The sequence below is a fragment of the Caretta caretta genome, chromosome 2, assembly GCF_965140235.1.
Source record: "Caretta caretta isolate rCarCar2 chromosome 2, rCarCar1.hap1, whole genome shotgun sequence".
Taxonomy (NCBI): domain Eukaryota; kingdom Metazoa; phylum Chordata; order Testudines; family Cheloniidae; genus Caretta; species Caretta caretta.
Window position 1 is genome coordinate 104,676,997 of NC_134207.1, and position 19,567 is coordinate 104,696,563.

Consider the following 19,567-nt stretch of genomic DNA (forward strand, 5'->3'; position numbering starts at 1 on the left):
TTTCATTCTCACACCTCTGTCCTCCTCCACCTCCAAAAAAAATAAAAGAAGAAGCAATCAGAGTTAGACTTATGGCCTGTCTGATTATAAGAAGTCCTACTGGGGGCATACAACTTTCTAGAACACTAGTGTTTCTGCTTCTTTCATTGAGTTTTCAGGCCTTACTCTGTGCTGCAGCTTTCTATGCAGAACGCTAATAGACTAAGATGTCTCACATACAAATATTCTGTTGTCTTTGAAAAGGGAATCTTGGCAAATCAGTTAATATGAAACCAGAAATTAAATGTTAAAAATATATTAATTTTCATGGCAACAGAACAGTAAGCCCAATATGAATATTCTGAATGTGGTTCTTTATTGCACAGTATTTATAGCGCTCCAAATATTTACAGAGATAAAGCCTATGAACATAGTGCCTAATTTTCTGTCTTCAAATGATGTAGTAGTTTAAATAGGCTTTATTTGGGGGGGAAATTGATAATGGGGAGGGAAATATATTTATTTTCAATACACAACAGTTTTCTAACCATCAGTGGTCTAATATCTTATTGTTCTCTATAATCAGCATAACTAGTCTGCATAGAACAATGCTGCGCCAAGTACATCTGCATCTTTGTTCACCTCTGTGTGTAATAAAACCACACCTAATGCCTTAATACTGTAACGTGTCCCATGGGCAGACTGTTGCATTCACGCGAAAGAAGTTGTAGGGTCAGAGCTTGAAATGTGACCAACTGACTAATATTGGTTGTGTCCAAGCAGTGAGTGGTAGCTCGTGATGGGGCAGTCTGTGATAGATGCGCTGAAATCCTGGACCCCTTAAAGTCCATTTCAATGGCAACGCTCTTCTGCTTGACACTGGGGTTCAGACCTATCCTCAAAATCAGGGGACTGTAAAAATGGCTTAAAGTTACCTGCTGAGCTATGTGCATCTTAGGTGGGAGGGTATCAGAGTCTGGGCCCCAGCCTGAGCAGCAACCTCTATGCTGCTATTTTTAGCCCTGTGGTGCAAGTCTTAGTTATTTGGCCTGGGCTCTGAGACTCACTGCTATAGCTTTTTCTGCAGTTTAGATGTACCTCTAGGCTCATCTGGGTCAGTTTGTGCACAGATACGTACATTCTTAATTTAAAAACTGCATACGTAGCCTTAGAGGCGGATTAAGATTTACTGGGGCCCTGGGCACAAAGAGCATGTGGGCCCTCCACAACCAGGGGCCTCAGGGGTGCCAGAACTGGGAGGGTCAGGGGGACCGTGTCCACCCACTTTTTAACATGAGTGTAGTAGCCTTGAGCAGGTGTGGAGCAGTGGTGGCATGGATGTAGTTTGGGGAACAGGGGGGCATTGCCGCTCCCAAACTGAAAGCTTCAGGCAAGAGGTGACAGGAGGGGCATGATTGCTGCCTTGGGCACAAAGCCCAGGCGGCAGCGGGGCCATCCTGTCATTGGGAGCAGGAGGAAGCTGGTGGGGGCAGCCTGGCAGCAGCGGGACCCTGCAGGGGCAGCCTGGCAGCAGGAGCCGGGGTGGGCACTGAGCGAGCCTGGTGGAGTTTGGCGGTCGCTGAGACCAGGCCAGTAGCAGTGAGAGCTGCGCCGGAGGAGGCCCTGCCGGACTCCTCGCTGCCTGTGACCTTCTCAGGGCCCCTGCCGCCTCCCAGCTGGGGCAGGGCCTCTACTCCCTGCAGAGCGTGTCTGCAGGTGCCAGGGAGGGGGCAAGAGGCCGGACCAGAGACCACTGGCAGCAGCGTGCCCTGGGGGGCAGAGACACAGGCTAGGGGCTGCTCTTGGGCACCTGGGCTCCCTCCCAGAGCAGGTGGAGGGTCTGGGGCTCCACACAGCAGCCCAGGCTCTCTGGACAGCTCTTACCACTGCCCAGCTTCCAGGGGCAGGGCCTCAGGGGAAGAAGAAGAACAGGGAACAAGACTACAGTTGTGGGGCTCATGGTCCCCCACTTCCACCCAGGTTCCGGTGCTCCTGTGGGGTCCCCCAAATTGGCCAGGACTCTTTGGCACAGGCCCTGTGTATTAATCCGCCACTGTGTGACATGACTAAAAGCATGTTTGCAACTATAAGTGTGCGTGTGGTATCTGCCTATACACATATCATAAATCACTACTGCACTGCTCAGCTACAGTCTTTTAGTAGTCACAGATATAACTTGCTAATTAGAGGGTGCATATAAGTGCAGAAAAGCAATAGTGTTGAGCGGATGATCACAGTCAAATGATTTATAGTTGAGTTTTCAGGTAGGAAGGTGTAATGGCAGATCAAATGGAAAGGGAAGAACCTCTCTGTATAGGGATTTTTATTTTTTTTTTGCTAGAACACTTAAATGTGGGGCTTGAGCCAAATCTTTTTAACACCAATGTAACTCTGTTGACTTCAGTGGAGTAACTTCTGATTTATACTGATAATAATCAAGCTCATGGTATTTAAGTTGGAGACCTAGGAAGAAAACACTGGAGATAGTTTTTGTTTTTTTCCCCTGAAACTTTCACAGTCCTTCCCTACATTGTACCAGTGAGTTTATTTAACTGTAATTTGGAAGTCTCTCATGCTTCAGTTTCTAACTGCTATGGATCCTGCCAGATAAAAACACAGCCTGCTGGGATATAAAAACCACCAAAGGTCACATATGGTATATGTGCAGCAGGACAAGCTATCCAGGGGAAAAGTCGTCATGGTGCATAGGGGCCGGCTGCAACCTACCAAGGAATCATGGAGCTGTTCATGAGAAGAGTTCATTTTAAATGAGCTACCTGGTTCTAGTGCACCCCAGTTCCGTCTCGGGGGGCCTGGTTCTTTACTTTCCACACCCCTGATGAGGAAGGCCGTGCAGCTTTGGAAAACGACTACAACTGTAGGACTGGAGTAACCCCCCTTGCTGGGTTGGGGTGGGGCGAGGTGTGATAGGGGAGGGAAGGGGAGAAACCAGTCAGATTGCTGATGCATCTAGAGACGGAGAGAGCTTCTCCTCAGTCTCACTGTGGAAAATCTCTCCCCTTCTCCCCCTGATTCCTTTTATTGGCAGAGCACAAGGATAGTAACCTTAAGTACTGTGTTTGGGGGCAAAGTGCTCAAAATGGCCACCCCTTTACATCTGTAAATTGTAAAATGAAGACTCTCCCTGAATTAGGGCATCATTCCCTGGAGGCTAATGACTTTGGAAAGAGTGCAAGTTGGGGTGGTTGCATTGTACAGCTGCTTCTGGAGGGGGAAGTCCCTCCTAGAAACAGGGAGCAGCTTCGGTGGCTGTTTAGCCAGGAGATTCATGGATGTGCTGCAAGCCAGCAGCCACGAAGACTGTTTTCCTCTGGATGGAGACCTAAACGCCTAGTGAGCCAGTCATTGAGTGCACAGCATCTCTATTACATTACAAATAATAATTCCTCATAGCATATTTGCAGCTGGAAGTTTTATATGGATCTTTATCCATCATGATGTGAACAGCTGCTCTTTTGCTACACTGTCTAAGCAAAGTCCAAGTGGCAGCACAGGAAAGTGGCACATAAAACACACTCCAGCTGTTTTCCATTCACTCTCCTCCTCCTTCTGCTCCCTTCCCCTGGCACCCTTCACCCTTAGCCCATGCTTGTTTCTCTGGGGATGGGAGCCAGCTTATTTTTATTTGTGGACCAACTCTAATATTTGGACTCGTGAATAATACATCTGGATTTTAAAACAAAGTTCAAATGAACCCAGAAAAAACTGGTTTAGTATTTCAAAAATTTCTTGCAAACAGAACAAAACCTCTAGGTATTTTTATTACATTTTGACTTGAGGGTGGGTGAAGAGATAACGTTTGTATTATGACACAAAAGGATGACATGAAATCATTCTTAGTTAAATATGCAAGCAAGTAGTTAAGTAAAAACCAGCCTAAGTTGTCGTGTTCAGAGGACAACTTCAGATCTGCAAGAGCAGATTTTATTTTACTCTCAAATCTTCCTGCTTTGCTCTTTTAAGCTAGACACTCCTCTTCTTTTGGCTTGCACATTCATTAAAGAATGCATTGTATAACAGAGTTGATATTTGTCCAAGGGTTAGCACCTCTACCTTTTCCAAAAGAGCCATGGCCTCGTCAATGATGACAAATGGTCAAGAACTTTGTTTTATGTTGAATCTAATGTTGCAACACTAGAAAGAAGCAGAGTCTGGCTCCCAAGAATCATCAACACCGTATCCTACAGGAATTAGGTGTTCTGTGAGTTTTTCCCTTGAAGTGCCAACCCTCATTTAACTTTACTTAAGTGATGAGCTATCCCAGCACAAGGCAGATGGCTCTGGGCAAAGGGCAGTAAAGGGAATATATGACATCTCAATGGTATAGCACTAATTTAAACACCATACACATGTAGAAGTACAATAATGTTAAAGGTTGAAGGATGCAGCTGCAAAAGGACAGAAATTCAATGAGAACCTTCAGGGATTGCACTCAAGCCTCCAACCTGGGATCCTATTGAATTCTATGGAGCTGTCACTCAGTGGGCAGGTAGCAGATCACCTGGAGTGCTTTTTGTCATTTGAAATTGGCAAAATAATGGCATGAGTTTCTTTCACCTGGACACTTCACTACACTTATCCATGCTCTTGCCACCTTGGGTTTGGATTACTCTAATGTACTCTACATGAGCCTACCCTTAAAGACCATTTGCTAGTGCAGACTGCAGCTACCCACGTATTCAGTGATATTTCCCAGAGGGATCACACGACACCTGAGCTTCTCATCAGCACTTGTTACTAGCTGATTTTTCAGGTGAATTTTAAGATATGGTTTTTGATCTATGGAATCTAAAATATATTTGGTTCTATCTTACAGACCATCTCTCTTGACCAATGTACCAGCACTTCTGATGAGCAGCAGGGGTATCATTTTCTAAGGGGCCAGGGGTCAGTGCCAGCCTCTCCCCCACCCCAATGCCCCCGATGTTGGTTTGTCCTCCCAACTTTTCATAGTCCTATATGCTCCATTATGTCTTCTATCCCCCGCCCCCCACCAGCAATAGTTTGCAGAATATAACATATATTAACCAGTTGGTTTATATACTAACCAATATACAATGTTCTGCATGTTGACACAACTTTGCCCTCCCCACTACCCCGAATTTTTTCTGAAATGATGCCTCTGATTAGCAGATGTAATTAAGGTAACAGGCCCATGGTTTAAATGGGAGAAGGCTAGTGGCTTGGCGGCTGGAACTCCCTCCTCCTTTCCATCCCCTACTGATGCTGCAGAGCCCTCGGGGCACCCTTTAAGGCTCATCTGTTCCCCCAGCTTTCCCTGGGAGTTGAGCAAGGTTATGCAGTGGCTGGATGAAGAAAAGCTTATTTTGATAGGTCTGATGGTTGTTTAATAGTCCTTTTTGAGGCAGTCCTAGTAACTGGCTTTCTACACAGAGGGAAAGATTGTGCAGTCTAGAGCTCTGAAGAGGCACGCTTGAGACATTGAAATAGTTTTTCACATATGGGGAAACTGAAGCATGGCTCTGCACTGACTTACCCATGGTCACAAAGGACATCTGTGGTAGAGACCAGAAAAGATTCCCGTGTCTTCTGACCCCTGTGTCTGTTCCCTTTTATCACATGACAGTCATTGCCCACAAGAGCATCCTCCCCCTCTTCCCAATTAAAGACCTAAAGGGGTCAGGCTCTATATTACTATTAGGTGTGAACTACATTATATTTGTTTTCGTAAAATTCAGATTGATGATCCTACATTGATTTGATGCTAAGTGTTCAGTATTAAAATTGCATATGCAGCTAGTTTACTGTTTAAACAGATTGATCCTAAAATTCTCTTTTATATTGAAGAATTTGAAATGTTTGTGTAAAGCGGAATATTAAGGAACTTTTAAAAACCTGGCTATTTGTTGGTTTTTAATCATTTATCATGTGCAGATACTGTAAAGAGGTCCTACTGGCTGAATAGGGTTGCAGTACAGCAATGCTGTACATAGCTCACAGTTCTGAGACTTAAGTACATATGCAGCATTTACTTTATAGGTCTTAGATTTTAATTCCCTTGTTTACCTTTTTGTGAACATCTGGCTGCAAACAAGCTTACCTAGAATATCTTCTTTTTCCCCCGTATACTTGGTGGCCAAAAAACCCTTCCTAAATCAAGGTATTTTTATTGATTATCTTCCTTAAGGGCCAGATTATGACACCCGAATAGCACTTGCAAGGTACTGTTTGTGAAGCTAATAAACACATGTATTAAGAAGTTTCTATGTAGAATAGAGCAGTCTGCATTGCCTTTAGTTATTCTTTCAGTCAAGTATATACATTTTCTAATTCATTCTGACAGAATCTTCTTCTCTTGTGTCTTTGAGAATGAGATTATTCTTTCAGATAGCTTTAGGAAGTCTATTTGTTAGAACAGGTTTTCTAAGTATTTTGACATACTTTAACACGCCAAAGGCATAAAGAGATTGGAAGGAAACATGCAAAGTATTTGAACGGCCTTTCTCAAAATAAACATTACAGTTTATAATAGAAATTTACTTCCCAATCTTGAAAATAGCCACTTTTGCTGGAGTTATGTATGACATACTTGGATAGGATAATGTCCAGAAATCATTGCATTCTACAAAATATAACTGTCTATGGTAAGATTTTCAAGGGGATTTCTAAATGTTTACATTAAAATAACCTGTTGGCAAATCCTACTTGTAATTTTCAAATACCATCATACTCCTCCCAACTCTGTAATTTTGCTAATTTAATTTTACAAATAAGAGATGGACCCAAGATGCAGAGTTTGGATCCTGATCTGAACTTCCCCAAAGATCCAGTTTGCTCATTTTTGGAGGCTTCACTTGGTCCCATCTTCTCCATCACAAACACTACCTTGTGATTAAAAGTTTGCTCTCTAAGTAAATCTTGGTGGTGGAGGGGGGTTGTTTGGTATTGTTTTTTGGTGGGGGTGGTTTCCCCAAGCTTCTCTGGCTGTTACAGCAATATCTATTTGCTCTTAAACCACTTCAGGGACTGGATGTGCCAGTATTAGCCATTTAATTCTGCATGCAGCACGTACTATAGGAGAAAAGTTGGGATTTTTTTTTTTTTTTGGCGCTGTCAAGATGAATAGCAGTGTTTAAGTGAAAATCAAGATATCTCAGTGGGAGAAGGTGTTGTGAAAGAAGTGACTTCAGGGTTTAGGAATTCCAAAGAAACCTTACTTTAGGCAACATTAGCATGATTATCAGAGCAAAAAGAAATTTGCCAGCCAGTGTATCCTGTTTCTCACTGTTGCACAAAATTACATATGGTGACATGGGGCTTAATTCTGATCACAATCACATTCGTGTAAATTAGGAGTGACTTCACTGATTTCAGTGCAGTTAGATTAGTGTAAAACTAGGGTACATGAGATCAGAACCAGGTTCAGAATCTCCATTACCACGTGAAATCAATTTGATATAATATCTCTCAAAATTGAGAAGCGCAGATTAGTCAGTGATAGGTCATCTATCTTCTATTGTCATATTGACTTATTTTCACTCCAAAACCAAAACAAAGATCTTTATCTGTGCATTTAAGCTTTGTCTGCATCTTTTAGTCTATATTAAAACAAGGTCTTGGAGAACATACGGCGCTGAATCTTCAAATTTACTCAGCAAGGGGGAAAAAAATCCCCCACCAAAACTACTTTGGGTCTGATTCTCATTTGCAGTAAAGCCCCTTTACAGTGCTCCAGCAGGGGCTTTAGTATAAATTAAAATCAGGCGCTTTAAGTGCAGACATACTCATGCCAGATAAAATGTGATCTCTAGGAGAGCAATATTTTTATTATGAATAATGTAGCTGAGAGCAACCTTGTTGCCAATGTTCAGCCACTGGGATATTAAGAGAGGAGCTTCTGCTTTGGGACCGTGTTACAGAGGGGAAAAGATAAAAATAGGGTGTCTGACGCATGCATCCCATGCTGCAAGCCAGGATACAGAAATCTTTATAACCAAATACAGTATTCCAGAACATGCATGGAAAATATGCACGTGTGTGAGCGTGTAAAATTTTTTCCTAACCAATAGGAATGCTCATTCCCCTTCCCCCCCCCCATTGCCTTCCTCTTTTACAGGCATCTTGTACATATTTCTTTTACCTGCTTACAATTGTAAAAGTCCAGTGACTCTATTCCAGCTGTGCCTTCATTGCCCACCCTCCGGTCCTTGTCACACTGCTCAATGTGACAACGTTTAAATATTTAGAGAGTGTGGCAGGATATTCTTTCTTGTGACTAGTTCAGAGAGAGCAAAAGCTAGTCCATTCTCTAGACATCTGCTAGCTGCCAAAAATTCATCAAAAGCCCAAGTCTGTCTGTCACCGCTATTGATAGTGGTTGCCTGATCTAAAATTAGGCATGCACCATACGTGTCCTTTTTAAATGTTAATCCTTGCATTACATTTTGTTGCTTCTGTTGGCATAGTGGATTATGTGACATAATGCAAAAGTAAATAATATGATGCAATGGATAAAACTTAACGGGGAACACTTATTTGAGATCAGGTGCCTCCTACTGCATGGCTAGATCCTGCAGCACTTACCCAAACAAAACTTCCATTGCCATAGATAACATGAAGTCAATGGAAATTTTGTCTGAGTAAGGACTGCAGGGTCAGCTCTGTACTGATTAGTTTAGTGAGAAACCTATCAGAATTATTTATTTCTATTGTTTCACTGAGTGGGCAGTTGAGCAACCAATGCTTTGTTGGGGCTTGAATGTCCATGTTCATTGAGTACCATAAATAATATCTATTTTCAGACTGGGAATTAAATAGATAACAGGGAATAGGTCTTCAAAGCCAGCCAAGTAGTTCATCACTAATTGAGGTTGTTAGGCAAAGAGCTGTAGTCTTGCCCAGGCATACAGAAATCATGAGCTGAGCTCCCCCAAAATCAGGGTTGGCTTAAAATTCACGAGTCTTAAAAAGTAAATAAATTTGGGATCTTTTTATTTGTTTTCTGGTTTTTGAGCCTTTCAAGGTCACATTTTCCTACAAGCAGGAAGGTTATAAACTCGGTTTTCTTTTTGAAATGAAAGCTGGGATTCTCACATATTAACTTGACTCTAGGAACTGAGGCTGTAAGAGAAACACCAAATATCCTGAGGTGAGAGTCATGATAAAATTGTGAGAGTTGGCAAACACTGGTCAGCTTTGATTTAAAACCAAACAGTCTTATAATAGCAGAGCCTGATCTGAGTCTACCATTTCTTCTTCAGTCCTTTTGTCCTGATTCAGCAAAACATATAGGGCCTTAAGTGCATGCTTAGTGTACTACTTTTGCTGAGCCAGGGCTTTGACAGTTCTTCACTCAGTCTATTTTAACTAAAAACTCTCACTCCGTAATATATCTCCATGTATGTTTATTTTAATTCTTTATTGTCCATAAAGAGTGAGTGGAGTTAGAAAAGAGAATCTTTAAAGGTAGTATTGTGGAGTTATATATTTAATCTCTTTCAGTGACTTCCAAATCAAATTTATTCAGATTACAAGTAAAAATATGCATCTTGCCAACCCTGTATATTCCATCTGGCACCTCAAGATCCAGCTGTATTCTTTCTGCCTCTTACATCATCATCAGTTCTGCCTCTTACATCAATGCTAAGGTTCTATGATTGGAAATGTTGATGAGGCATGAGGCAAAATAGATTTCAGGTCACTGTGCAAAAGCTGTATTGAGTCTACTGTGGTAACAGTAGTAAACAGCTATGACTCTACGGCATGCAGGGGCGGATCCACATTCAGGTGCCTGTTCCACAGGGTCACAGCTTGTGCTGTAATTGCCCTTTAATTGTTCAGACTGGATATTGAGACATTAGGAATTAAAGGTGAAACATCCCATTTTCATATACAGTATAAATATATATACTTACAACAAGTACTTTTTGTCTCTATAGGGAGAATCAAGTGTTTTTTGTGTGATACTATTTTATGCATTAAAATTGGACTGTGTATAATATTAAAGAAGACTTTAGTAACTATATGCAAGATTAACAGCAAGAGTCAGATTCCTAAAGTAGAAAAAAAACAAAACTATTCTTTTTAAACCTAAAAAGAGCATGAGGATAATAACGTTTTCTGAAGACCCTGCTAGTTTGATGGGCAAGTTACTACAAGTGATAGAGAAACATGGTAAATGTAGAATCAAACCAACAAGAAGAGGCTTAGAATTGCTACAGTACAGGGATATATAACCTTCTTGCAGTTATGCTTAAGATGGTGGCATAAACCCCTGCTGGAAAAGTATATCCTTTGTAAAATTGTTAAAACTTCCCTCTGGAAGTCTGAGAGATATAACTTCTTACACTCATTCAGGCAGCAAAGTAGAAAGCCCCTACTCATGTTAGTTTCTGATTCAAAAGAAAATAAGACTTTTCCCTGCTGCTTGTGGCTGTTGAAGTGGTTAACTGAACTAAGGGATACAGACCATGGCACCTGTTTGAAGTGAACACTCAGACTTAGGTCTCCTTTTATCTTATAATAAATAGTACTAGCGTTGGCTTAGTGCCATGTACTGGGGGGTTCAGAAGAGTTAATGAAAATCATAATGCATTCAACCTCCCCCATAATAAGCCATGCTTGCTTGCATTCAACAAAATGGGTCGTAAGCCACCTGTTGCTCCATGTAAGGGCATAGGAGGGGCCAATCTAGCTAGTTTTTTAAAAAAGAAAGAGAGAGAGAGAAGATGCTTATTGAAAAATCAGACTAACTAATTTTACTTCATTTAGATTTATATTTGGTAATGTTAATATACTAAAAAAGAGTAGAATGCTTTTAAAACAGTTCCCGCTCAAACTGCAGTGAAAGCCCTTTATGTGGTGTCCTAGCAATGTAGATTTGATAAAATGCTACAGCAGTGTAGCTGAATTGTTCTCTTTTCTTTTCTTTTCTTTTCTCCCTCCATGTATATTCTTTAGATAGGAAAATAGAAAGTGCCAGACCAGATAAAACCATTTGGCCCAGTAAGTCTAGTCTGGCCACTACAGAAGGCAGGGTGGGATGTCTGAGACTTCAGAGGAAGGTGAACAAATGCACAGTGCACCTGATCATGCTGCATATGGGAGCAAATTTCCTGACTAATGCTGTAATTATCTAAGAACCTGCAATATGAGATATGATTAACATTATTATAATATGCGTATGTACTGGGGGGAGAGGTTAGTGTTTGTATGTGTGCTCCACAGGATTTTGCAATTCCTCAGGAAGGACTTGATTGGGCCAAAATAGCTTGAGATCTTGTCTTCTAGCAGCATTTCAGTTCCTGTATGGTAGAAATACCAAAAGAAGACCAGACCTCATGTTCTTTTGACCCCTCACAATTGGCTTCCTGAGCTATTAACTAAAGAAAAAGTAAGCAAAACACCAGTATCTATTATACTAGACTTTGGGTTTAGCCACATATTACTGTTTTCAGCTGTATTTGGGTTTTGTTGCATCTGCACACGCAGCAACTAAAAATGTTATTCATAAAATGACTACTTATGGCACCTGGGCAACTCTGTGTTACTCTGAAATCTGTGTGAACTGTTATTAGCAGCCACTAAGCTTATACTATATTGAAAAGCTAGAAGATTATGTACCACCAATGTACGTATGGCAAAAAGCACACCCAGTGCTCTCCCAGGTCCCTGCTGTATCCTCCGGGACCTAAGGATGGATCTTAGCAGCCAAAGAATTCAAAACCAATTTTTGTTGTTAATATTTTTGTGTGTCTGATCTGATGATGATATTAGGAAATAGGCTAGTTGTGAAGCATCTTGTTTTAGAGACAAAGACATAAATGGGAGGAAACTATAGAGCCCTTTGTGTCTGACCATTGCATACTCTGCAAGCAGCAATGTGCTCTGTTTGCCATGGCATTAGTGGTGAGAGCCATCAGCAGTTCTCCTGGCCCCATGTCTGCCAGCTGGTAGTCAGACACTACGGCATATTTAACCAATTAGGAGAGTTCCTCCCACACTCCGCACACACCCATCTGCTGGCTGGATTTGTTTGGTCTGAGTGTGCTGTTTTGTTATTGCAGCCAAAACTATGATCTGAGACCCTCCTAATCTGAAGGTGACAGATCAACCAGGTGAGCCAAACCAGCAGGGGTTGAGCTAAGATTGTCTCAGCTTGTGGTCACTATTTGCTGGATGATATCTACGGTATGCTCACTTTTGATTAAGTTTTAGTTGGGGCTTCATTTCAATCTAAAAATGCGTGTCAGTATCGTGAGAGGGGTTGCTGTTAGTGTTATCGAACTACTGGACTAAGTATCCGAACAGTAAGCCAGCATGATCATTTATGGTCAGCTACTCGTGTCCTACTCCATTAGGTCAATTTCAGATCTCTTCTACACCCATGCCATCAGTTCCGCAACACCACTGCCTGAGTCACTGTCGGTTGACACCAGTGTAAATGAGACCAGACTCTAATCCACTGGGCCTGATTCTGCTCTCACATCAGCATACATAACTCTGATGTCAGTAGGGTTACTGTGGGGTAGTTGAGGCCCATTGACTTCAGTGAGATTTGTGTGCAATTCTCTAAGAATTTGACACTTAGGTGAGCAAATAATGTAATGCATATACTATATCCCCAGTCTATTCCAGGCAGCATTTACCAGCATTTTCAATTAAGGAAAAAAAGAAGAAAAAAAAAAAAGAGAAGAAGAAGATACACTAACCACAACCTTCTAGTGATGGTGGGGGAGTTCAGGGATGCATTGTGATAGTCCCTTCCAGTTTCATGGCCATTAGTTCTGCTGCCCTTAGTGTTGCTGCAGGAACATTGACTCCATTGTTTTTCGTAGAACACTGCTATAGAGAAGTAATATGAAGTTTTTGAATGCATGCAGCAGGACTGTTTTAAAGGCTAACTCCAACTAAAGTGCCTCAGGTAATTGAGAATAATGAGACGTTTTCTGAGTGCACCTTTTTTATTGTACCAATATTATGTTACAGAAAAAAAGGGCGCTTAACACTTAGCACCTGTCACAAGTTTTCTCCTTGAATTAGACTCTCTTGCTTATAAAAATTTAATTGATTCCCAGCAGTTTATGTGGATGGTGCTTAGTAGGAGTTTTCTGTTCTCTTGCCAGCTACACGGTTACATAGAAAGTGAGCCGCTCACGCTACAGCTGTTCATTGGGACTGCAGACGACCGCCTGCTGAGACCTCATGCCTTCTACCAGGTTCATCGAATCACAGGGAAGACTGTTTCCACCACCAGCCATGAAACAATACTTTCCAACACCAAAGTCTTGGAAATTCCACTTCTACCAGAAAACAAGATGAGAGCAATGTAAGACCCATGCACTGTACCTGACTGCTTAGCAGTTTCCTCTCAGTCTACCCACTTGATTTTTTTGTTGTTGTTGAGTGTATGCTGCTGCTTTTTTTTTTCCTGCTGAATTTTATAAATAATCCAGCTTCCTAGCAGGTTTCCAAAGATTTGTTGGGACAAATTGCCCCTAATCAGTTTAATGCCAGGAAAAACTTTGCAAATATTAATGACAACTGGTTAGTTTCATTCTAGAGTTTCAGTCAATGTCCTTATTTGCCATTTAAAATGAGTATCTCAGTTACAGAGCTGTAAATATCTTCTACCTCAGCTCCTGCATTTAGGTTCTACACATGACACCTATTTACTCCTGTATGCAGTACTACAAGGAACAGGGCCCATTAAAAATTATCTTTGGGTTGGGGGAAATCTCATAACGAATATTTCCAAATAATTTAGCCTTTGTTAAGATAAACAGAACATCTTTTATGTATTATATTAAGAATCTTTATTCTTTTCCAGTGAAATTTGTTTAGGTCAAGACAAAACAAAATGTGACAGTAGAAGCAAAACAATTAGAACAAAAAGTAGCAAAGATACATTTATTTCTCAGTTTGAGCAAGGTATAATTATTCTTACAATCTCTAAGGGTGAAATTCACTCCCATGCAGAGGGGCCTATGCACCTTTTAATTCCCAGATTAGATCTTAAGTGAGATATGTGTAGGTCCTCTTCACACAGGTGATTTTCATACTAGGATAATACTGGTAGAGTGAAATTCATCCCAGTTCACAGGGCTTGTATGAGGGTCTCCAAATCCATTAAGCTCCAGCTTAAGGTCACAAGTGATACAGAGAAACTTGTATGGGTCCTCTGTACTGGGGTTAATTTCACCTAGATGCATATGTATATGGGGTGAAATCTGGCCCCACTGAAGTCACTGGCAAAACTCCCATTGACTTTAATAGGGCCATGATGTCACCCATAATGTTATATGTTTGTATATTTATTTAAATATATAATTTTTCAAAAACAAAAAATCAACATGCAAACAACAGCAGCAGCAACAACATGTATCAGAGGTCTAAATTAACTCCATTAAATCTCAGAAGATGCAAATTAAGGCTAAAATTCCGTGTTTAATTCATTTGACAACAGCTACAGTGGCACTTGCAGTGGGGCTAATGGGGACCAGAATGACTGCTGAAGGCTCAAGATCTTGGGACCTCTAGACTTTCATTATGCTATATAGTAGAATAACCCTACAACACTTTTGGCCAAATTATCTGTAGGTGTTAATTGACACAGATCCATTCAACCTATTGGAGCTGCACCATTTTATACCAGCAGAATATTTCTTTGGCCCTCTATTTGATTTTTTGACAAGTAAGTAGTATATTAATTTTTTCTGTCACCATAATCATTATGTTAAAGGTGGCTGAAAAGATGTTGTGCCAGAGCTGATCAATTTTCATGTCAAATTTGCAAGGCTGAAAATAAACAAAGCCAGGCGAATAATTGATTTTTTGGTTTGGTGGCTGAATTGAAAAAACAAACAAAAAAAGGTTTTGTTTTAGTTTAAGGTTTAGGTTTTAGTTTTTTAATTAAATCTAGCTAAATTTAGAAATTAAACATTTCATTTCCACATCTTCTTAAACAAAACATTTTGGCTTTTTCAAAATCCCTCCCCTCCCCCCCATTTTTTTGGCCAGATTTACTTGCTCAGTTCAACCCAAATTGGTGAATAGTTTTGATCGACCCCAAAGTGCAATTTTCAGCAGATAAACTATTCATCCAAAAAATGTCACCCAACTCCAGTAATAAAGTCCCATCAAACATCACACACAATGTTTTGACTTCTATAGAACTTTATATCTCTATGGCTTAGGCCTCACACTCCCTTCATGAAACCTTAACAATGGGGTTAAAGATGAAATACAAGTCTTTCTTACAATTATGTGCATTTAGGCCCCAGTGCAACAAAGCACTTAAGCACAGGAGAAATCCCATCTGCATTCAAGCACATCCTTAACTTTAAGTGTATGAGTATTCCCATTGGCTTCAAATGGGACTGCTCAGATGCTTAAAGTTATGTGTGAGTTTCAGTGCGTCACTGTATCAGGGTCTTAAATTAGAACCTTAATTAATGGTGTGTTAAATTCCTTTGTTTTTAAATAGGAGCTAAAAAAGATAACATACGCAGCACTAGAAGTGCAGTATCTACTCCTTTGTATTGTATAGATCATTGTATTAAATTTTGACATTGACACGGATACTCCATAGCTCTTATGGCCTCTTCTGTCAATGCATATTGTTAATTCATTCATTGGCAACACTGCATCTCTGATCTTGTCAGCAAATGCCTATGTTATTGTTATATCCACACTCTTAAAAGGCATGAAGACCAAAACTGGGGGATTGCCTTCCACAATTCATGTTTGCAGTGTGTGTGTTTGATTAATAATCTTTCAGTTTGCTTCAGAGTAGAATTCTAGATGTCTGGGGGGTAGTGTGACCATATTTCCCAAAAGGGAAAATGAAACACAATGTGGGGCTGGCCCGAGCCCTGCTCCTCTCCCCCTCTGTGCGTGGGGCTGACCCATTCCCTGCCCACCCTTCCCCCCCCTGCACACGGGGCAGGCCTGAGCCCTGCTGCCTCCCTCATGCACAGGGCTCTCATCCAAGTCCAGCCTGCTCTCCAAAGGGGGCTGGCATTGCCCCTTACCTGAGCCCTGCCTGTTCCTCCACATGGCTGGCGTAACTGCTCACCCAAACCCTGCCTCCTTGCCATGTGGTATCCACCCAAGCCTTGTTACTTACACACACACACACCTCCACATGGCTGGCGTCACCACTCACTCCCCACCCCACATGTTCCTCTGCGCCCTCGAGGAGTGTGTGCCCCACTTTTTTTGTGAAAGTGGGCATTTGTCTTGTTTGCTCTTGCCAACTGATCATCAGTTGGCAAGAGCAAACAGGACAGATGCCCACTTTCGCCAAAAAAGTCAGGACAGCCAGGACAGGGCTTAAAAAAGGGACTGTCCCAGCCAAAACAGGATATATGATCACACTACTTGGGAGGGAGGGGAGAAGTGAAACTGTTTGAATGCATTTACATGTGCACTGGTTATTTTATACAAGTGCAAAATAAAATTAAACTGTGCATATCCAGTGTAATAAAACACATGCTAGAAAACCATATCTAAAAGGAATTATCATGCATCCAGCGTAATAATGTCCAAAACTTAGTGTTTCTGCAGTTGTAAATAAATAAAAGCATGGGAGGGAAGGTAGAAATATTTTTTTGGTGACTTTCTGGAACCTGCAGAGAGTTAGTTGAAATGTCCTGTGTTGTCTTTTGGACAGCATTGACTGCGCTGGAATATTAAAACTTAGAAATTCAGATATTGAACTACGGAAAGGAGAAACAGACATTGGAAGGAAGAATACACGAGTGCGGCTGGTCTTCCGAGTTCACATCCCACAATCCAACGGGAGAACTCTGTCTCTGCAAGTAGCGTCCAACCCTATCGAGTGTTGTAAGTAGCAATAGCCTTCTTGTTCTTGCCAGGTATCGTACAACCAATTGCCTGACATACAGCCTGTCCTTGGCAGTATGTTAAATGTTGTCTCATCGCATCTGTCCATTGTCTGAAACGTGCTTTACATCTCAAAAATGTATTTTACATTGCATGAAAAGTATTACCCGTTTCCTTGGCAAAACAATATCTGGTCCCTTGTGCATTCACTCCTACAGGAAGTTCCTTTGCAATACATGAAGAGCCACGTTAAGCTGGTGTTTGAACTTGAACTGACTTGGGCAAGTTCCTTTATGCTGAGAGGCCCTTTCACAGAGATAACTGCTCTTAAGAGTTTTGGAGAACTCCAGTCCAGCCTCATTTCTCCCCCCACCAAAAAATCCCTTTGACAAGGAGCTAGTGAGATATTTAAAATTGCCGTATTCGTGTTAGTTTACTGCAGTTTCAGGAAATTCCAAGAAACTGACCTTCAGTATTGGGGTCTTTTTAATAGAACAAACATCACTTTATAAACCTGTCAGATTTGGACATAGACTTCTCTTCACCCGACCCCGAGACTCCCATTTCATTCTTGCTTCATGAGCCTAGTAAATACAGAAAAGGCCCTTTGCTTCATTTAACTTTACAGTTTTTGTCTAGCTGGGAAAAACCAAGTTTCAGTCTAACTCCTGTTGCTTTCAGTACTGGATGAAACGCCACCAGCTTTTGGAGGTTCTTTTTGACTCAGATTAGCAGCCACAAATTCAGATTCTAATTAACTGAACCCTTTTTTAGAGGATCCTTTACCTATCTCTCTTACTTCCCCTTGTTCCCCTGGAAGTAGCAACACAACTGAGAACAGTTTGACAGTCTGCCTTCCCAAATTGCCGTAGGCATAGGATCTCATCCACAGCTCTCTTGAGGGGGAGGGAGGTTCTGAGCCTTCCATCATCCCCCACCCATAGCATCAAATTTTTTTGGTGGGTTCAGAACCTGCTGCTGCTCTTTGTGCCATTCCCAGGAGAGGTGCTCCAGACTGCACAACATACCTGCGAAGCCCTGTGTAATGTAAAATTTGGGGTTTCTTGGAAACACAGTGCTCTTTCGGGTGTGTCTAGAGAAGAGCAGACCCAGATTCCACCACCAGAATCTGATGTGTAACTATCAGGTCTTGAAACCAGAAACCCTTTTGCCTATAACTTAAAACCTTTCCTTCCCAAGCCAATCTCATTTAAAGAAACAAACTTTTTTTTCTAAGAAAAGTTAAGCCTGTGCTATATATGAAGAGTAGCAGAACCTCCCTAATACTAAGAGCTAGAACGGCACAAGCTGGTATCCTAAATACTATATCTATATATAATATATATTTATTACATTTTTTCCCTCCTTCCCCATTTCAGGATTGTTAAAGGCTAAATTTTGCTAAGGGTCAAATTCTAGCCTGAAATGCACCTACAAGTATATCCTGATCCTACCTCCCAATTAAATCTATGAGAGTAGGATCAGACTGTAATACCTAATATGCCAAATTCAATTATCCAATAAAAATGAGGCTGGCTATATCTGCGTGCCATGTAAGTCAGGGGTTGCAGTGTAAAATACTATGGACTGAGCGGAAGTGCAGTGTATTATCTCCAAACAAAGCAAATATTCTTGCAATATGACAAGTGCAAAAAAAAAGTGTACCGTATGTTATTTCAAGTGCAAAAATCTGAAATAATCATGTGTTGAATATTCCATATCCTTTGGTGCATGTGAGACCAGGAGGACCTAGTAATATGGATAAAGTACTCACATCATTCTCGGAAGCACAGGTGTGCAAGCTGAATACCTCAGTTGAGAATGATAAAATACGTGCCATGAGGCTATAGGTTACTGTTTGCATGGTCCATGTGCAATTTGGTACTTAGAGCTTAATGGAACCATGCTCTCCAGCAAGGGTCTGTAACTGCTGGGTTACTGAAGTCATGAGTACAGTGTGGCACTTTGCAAATTGCAAACCCTGCATTGAGCAACATATGCCTATTTTGGACCCAGAGGCTCTTGCTGTCATATGTGCCATATAAATGTTTGGCATAGGTATGGTAGAATGTGGCTTTATGTTATAGGAAATTCCTTTTAAAATAAATAAAATAAACATACCGTTTTAAGTAACACAGAACAAATTGGCTTTTTTAACTGAACAGAATGTTCTTTGTATGGTTCTTTTGAATCCATAGTACCTTATTATAATAAAAGCATTGTTTACAATTAAAGCACTTAAAACCAACTGTACACTGAGTTTCCTATAGACCTCCTGAACTTTCTTGAGTTTCTGTATCAAACTCAGTTTGTCTAATAAAAGTAAAAGTTGAGTCACTTATTTAAGTAATATTTACTGATTTTGTGTGTGTGTGTGTGTCTGTGGTTGTTTTTTTCTTTTCTTTTCCTTTTAAAACTCTCCAGCTCAAAGATCTGCCCAGGAACTGCCTTTGGTGGAGAAGCAAAGTACTGACAGCTTTCCTGTGATTGGGGGGAAAAAAATTATACTCTCTGGCCATAACTTTCTACAAGACTCCAAAGTCATCTTTGTGGAGAAAGCGCCAGGTATTTTTCTTTAAAAATAGACAGTCTGCATCCTTTTCTTGTTTTGAAACCCAGTGGAAATTTGATTACTGAATGGTGGTAATGTAAACACTGTCGTCCCATTTTCTTCCACATGTTTTCCACGTCATAGGGGTGGAGCTGTGTAGGTGATCTCAGCACTGTGTCATGTTATGGTTGTATATAATGCAGTTATAAC

General features: G+C 41.1%; 1 protein-coding gene across 3 annotated transcripts in view; it reads left to right on the plus strand.

Annotated features, from left to right (window-relative positions):
• Nucleotides 1-19,567, plus strand: part of NFATC1 (nuclear factor of activated T cells 1) — a 146,623-nt gene that overhangs the window by 44,578 nt on the left and 82,478 nt on the right. For all 3 annotated transcript variants that reach the window (XM_048840041.2, XM_048840043.2, XM_048840042.2), the window contains exons 4-6: nucleotides 13,086-13,288; nucleotides 16,634-16,806; nucleotides 19,231-19,371. In XM_048840041.2, coding sequence (XP_048695998.1) covers nucleotides 13,086-13,288; nucleotides 16,634-16,806; nucleotides 19,231-19,371 — 517 coding nt within the window. The remainder of the gene's footprint in view (nucleotides 1-13,085; nucleotides 13,289-16,633; nucleotides 16,807-19,230; nucleotides 19,372-19,567) is intronic.